This window comes from Labrus mixtus, chromosome 8 (assembly GCF_963584025.1).
Source record: "Labrus mixtus chromosome 8, fLabMix1.1, whole genome shotgun sequence".
NCBI classification, from domain to species: domain Eukaryota; kingdom Metazoa; phylum Chordata; class Actinopteri; order Labriformes; family Labridae; genus Labrus; species Labrus mixtus.
This window is the reverse complement of record NC_083619.1, coordinates 30,769,774-30,774,773: the sequence shown is the minus strand read 5'-3', so window position 1 is coordinate 30,774,773 and position 5,000 is coordinate 30,769,774. Positions and strand designations below refer to the sequence as shown.

At 51.1% G+C, this 5,000-nt stretch overlaps 1 protein-coding gene across 1 annotated transcript in view; it reads right to left on the bottom strand.

Annotated features, from left to right (window-relative positions):
• Positions 1-5,000, bottom strand: part of afg3l2 (AFG3-like AAA ATPase 2) — a 23,586-nt gene that overhangs the window by 1,923 nt on the left and 16,663 nt on the right. Inside the window, exons 9-16 of the mRNA XM_061045528.1 lie at positions 4,193-4,330; positions 3,944-4,097; positions 2,775-2,882; positions 2,565-2,690; positions 1,589-1,699; positions 1,349-1,464; positions 595-795; positions 321-515 (exon numbers count right to left, since the gene is read on the bottom strand). Coding sequence (XP_060901511.1) covers positions 321-515; positions 595-795; positions 1,349-1,464; positions 1,589-1,699; positions 2,565-2,690; positions 2,775-2,882; positions 3,944-4,097; positions 4,193-4,330 — 1,149 coding nt within the window. The remainder of the gene's footprint in view (positions 1-320; positions 516-594; positions 796-1,348; positions 1,465-1,588; positions 1,700-2,564; positions 2,691-2,774; positions 2,883-3,943; positions 4,098-4,192; positions 4,331-5,000) is intronic.

The window sequence follows — 5,000 nt, the reverse complement described above, 5'->3', positions numbered from 1 at the left end:
AGGAGAGGAGAGGAGAGGAGGAGAGGGGAGGAGAGAGGAGAGGAGAGGAGAGGAGAGAGGAGAGGAGAGGAGAGAGGGGAGGAGAGGAGGAGAGGGGAGGAGAGGGGAGAGGAGAGGAGGAGAGGGGAGGAGAGAGGAGAGGGGAGGAGAGAGGAGAGGAGAGGAGAGAGGAGAGGAGAGGAGAGGAGGAGAGGGGAGGAGAGAGGGGAGGAGAGAGGAGAGGAGAGGAGAGGAGAGGAGGAGAGGGGAGGAGAGAGGGGAGGAGAGAGGAGAGGAGAGGAGAGGAGAGGAGAGGAGGTAAGGAGAGGAGAGTGTCCTACCTTCTCCACCTCTTCCTTCTTGTCACTCAGCAGCTGGTGGGTTCTCTGGTACGCCTCGCTGATCAGAGCGCGGACTTCAGAGTCGATGAGGCGCGCCGTGGCCTCGCTGTACGGTTTCTCCAGAACCATCTCGCCCTGTCGGGGGAGGTCGAAGGACACCTGACCCACCTTGGCGTTCATCCCGAACTGTACAATCTGCAGCAGAGCACGAGAAGCAGGAGGTCAGAGGGGACATGACATGACACCTGGAGGCTATGAGGGGGAGGAGTCTGACCTGTGCGTAGGCGCTCTGCGTGACCTTGCGGAGGTCGTCCTGAGCTCCGGTGGTGATGCGTCCGAAGAAGATCTCCTCTGAGACGCGACCTCCCAGAGTCATACACATGCGGTCCAGCAGCTGCTCTTTGGTGTACAGGTACTGCTCTTTAGGCAGGTACTGGGCGTAACCCAGACCCTTCCCTCTGGGGATGATGGACACCTGCACAGGTAACAACAGCTGTCACTGTGTGCTGCACACGGCGTGATGATGTCACTGTGTGCTGCACACATTAAAGGGATACTTCACCCATTAGCATTTAGCTTAGCATAATTAGAAACCTGGTAGTGTTTTTGAATGGTCGTGCATCATTTTCCCCTGAGACGTTAAATCTTTGTATTTCTGAGTCTGAAAAGGAGCTGAAGCTACAGACCAATCACAGATCAGTGGGTGGGGCCTCACTCCCAGAATCCAAACTTATCGTCCGCCATATTGCTTTCAAGCTATGCTAACAGGCTCTATGGAGAAAGATGATAAAATCTAAATATAGCGGTGAGCCGGCTGCTGCCGACAGGCCGGTCTTATGTTTTGCCACTGACGCCAGACCGGCCTGTCGGCAGCAGCCGGCTCGAGCGGTCTGGTAGTGTCGGTGCTCTCACTGTTTGGACACAGACATGTTTTTATTTCCTCCAGTATCACGCTGCAGTCAGCTGTGCAGTATATCTCCAGCCCTGGTCTCCATGGCAACAAACAACATGAGGTAAACATCAGTAACCTTAAGCAGGGGGTCGGCGTGCTCCAGAAACCAACCAGCGGTGGCGTGACCGGCCTCGTGATAGGCCACCGTCTTCTTCTCCTCTGGCTGCAGCACCTGAGTCTTCTTCTCCAGGCCTGGAACACAAACAGGAAGTGAACCACACAAACAGGAAGTGAACCACACCACAGTCAGCTCCACAGGAAGCCTGCCGTGGTTACAAACAGGTATCAAATCAAATCAAAGCTTTGTTATCATGACCTCCGATGACCCTCTCGATGGCCTGCTCAAAGTGTTTCTGGTTAATGGCGTCTGAAAGGTGGCGAGCGGCGATGAGAGCAGCCTCATTACACACGTTGGCGATGTCTGCGCCTGTCAGACACAACGTGGGGAGAAGAAACCCACAGGGTGAAATAGGCAGAGGACACACACACACACACACACACACACACACACACACACACACACACACACACACACACACACACACACACACACACACACACACACACACACACACACACACACACACACACACACACACACACACACACACACACAGACACACACACACACAGACAGACAGAGACAGACAGAGACACACACACACACACACACACACACACACACACACACAGACAGACAGAGACACATACACACACACACACACACAGAGACATACACACACACACACAGACACACACACACACAGACAGACAGAGACAGACAGAGACACACACACACACACACACACAGAGACACACACACACACACACACAGAGACACACACACACACACACAGAGAGACACACACACACACACACACACACACACAGACAGACACACAGACACACACACAGAGACACACACACACAGACAGACAGACAGAGACAGACAGAGACACACACACACAGACACACACACACACACACAGAGAGACACACACACACACACACACACACACACACACACACACACACACACACAGACAGACAGAGACACACACACACAGACACACACACACACACACACAGACACACACACACACACACACACACACAGACAGACAGAGACAGACAGACAGACAGACACACACACACACACACACACACACACACACACACACACAGAGACAGACAGAGACACACACACACAGACAGACACAGACACACACACACACACACACACACACACACACACACACACACACACACACACACACACACACAGTGTTTACCTGAGAATCCAGGTGTGAGGGCGGCCATCTTTTTTGCCAGAGCATCTCTGTCCAGGTGCGCTTCCAGCTTCAGAGGACGCAGGTGAACTTTAAAGATGGACGCTCGACCTTTGATGTCAGGATGACCTGAGAGAGCAGAACACAGAGTCAGACAGAGTGTTGATCTTCCTGTCGCCGTCTGAGTCACTCTGAACCATCAAACTGTCTCACCGACGTAAATCTGTCTGTCGAAGCGTCCCGGTCTCATCAGAGCCGGGTCCAGGATGTCGGGCCTGTTGGTTCCTGCCAGAACCACCACGTTTGTGGCCGTGTTGAAGCCTGAAAGCACAGAGACGAGTGACCTCTGACCCCTGTTCACTGAGACACTCGTATGTGAGACTACATGAGTTAACCTTCCTATGCTGAAGTCATTCAGGAGACAACTCTCTATGATGTTTAGAGACTGCAGTACCCGTTTTAAACACTAGGGGTCAGAGTTACATACTGCTCCTTTAATGGTGGTTACGTCGGGTAATCCCCCAGAAGACCCTCCATGACCTCAAACATGTCTCAGGTCAAATAAAGTCTTCATTGTGTTTGGAACAATCAGACGTCTCTTAAAGCTCCGATGACAACGCTCAGCTGTGAGGATCTCTCCTAACATCTGAGAGCCAATCACACGCTAGAATCAGTCTGAGAGCCAATCACACGCTAGAATCAGTCTGAGAGCCAATAACATGCTAGAATCAGTCTGAGAGCCAATCACACGGCAGAATCAGTCTGAGAGCCAATCACACGCTAGAATCAGTCTGAGAGCCAATCACACGGCAGAATCAGTCTGAGAGCCAATCACACGCTAGAATCAGTCTGAGAGCCAATCACACGGCAGAATCAGTCTGAGAGCCAATCACACGCTAGAATCAGTCTGAGAGCCAATCACACGCTAGAATCAGTCTGAGAGCCAATCACATGCTAGAATCAGTCTGAGAGCCAATCATACGGCAGAATCAGTCTGAGAGCCAATCACATGGCAGAATTCAAGTATTGTTGTTGAACTTGTTGATCAGTGAAGAGAAACTGTTGATTAATAAAAACTTGTACATGAACTAAACATTTATATCACATATCTCATGTGAGGCTCCCTCATTCTGTTCTGAGTTTCTCAGTTGTTGTTGTTGTTCATTTCCATTTTACAACTAGGAAACTTGTTTTTCTGATTTATCCGACAGCACCTGAATGCAGCATCAGACTCAGTGTTTTCATCTCTTTAAGTTGGTGACATCGTGCGGTCTTCAGTACATTTTCTAAACCGGTTTTTAAAAGGCATTCTATAAATTCAGTTTTTAATATTAATCTTATAGACGCCAGAACGTCTCGGTCAGAGTGGGCGGCGTCCTCACCGTCCATCTCCACCAGCAGCTGGTTCAGTGTGTTCTCCTGCTCGCTCTGACCCCCAAAGTTTCCTCGCCCTCGTTTCCGCCCCACGGCGTCGATCTCATCGATAAACAGGATGCAGGGAGCGTTCTTCCTCGCCATGACAAACAGATCTCTGACCTGCACAGGAAGTGACATCATCGTGATGACACAGTGAAGGAAGATGGTTGTGATGATGTCATCAGAGCGGTGTGTGTGTGTGTGGGTGTACTTACCCTCGCCGGGCCGACGCCCACAAACATCTCCAGGAACTCGGAGCCGTTGACGGTGATGAATGGAACATTGGCCTCACCGGCGGTTGCTTTGGCGAGAAGTGTCTTTCCTGTTCCTGGAGGACCAGTCAGGATGGCTCCCTACACACACACACACACACACACACACACACACACACACACACACACAGAGACACACACACACACACACACACACACACACAGAGACACACACACACACACACACAGATACACACACACACACACACACAGACACACACACACACACACACACACACAGAGACACACACACACACAGAGACACACACACAGACACACACACACACACAGACACACACACACACAGAGACACACACAGACACACACACACAGACACACACACACACACAGACACACACACACACAGAGACACACACACACAGAGACACACACACAGACACAGACAGTAAACACACACACACACACACACACACACACACAGTACACACAGACACACACACACACACAGACACACACACACACACACACACAGAGACACACACAGACACACACACACAGAGACACACACACACACAGAGACACACACACACAGAGACACACACACACAGAGACACACACACACACAGACACACAGAGACACACACACACAGAGACACACACAGACACACACACACAGAGACACACACACACACAGACACACACACACACAGAGACACACACACACAGAGACACACACACACAGAGACACACACACACACAGACACACACACACACAGAGACACACACACAC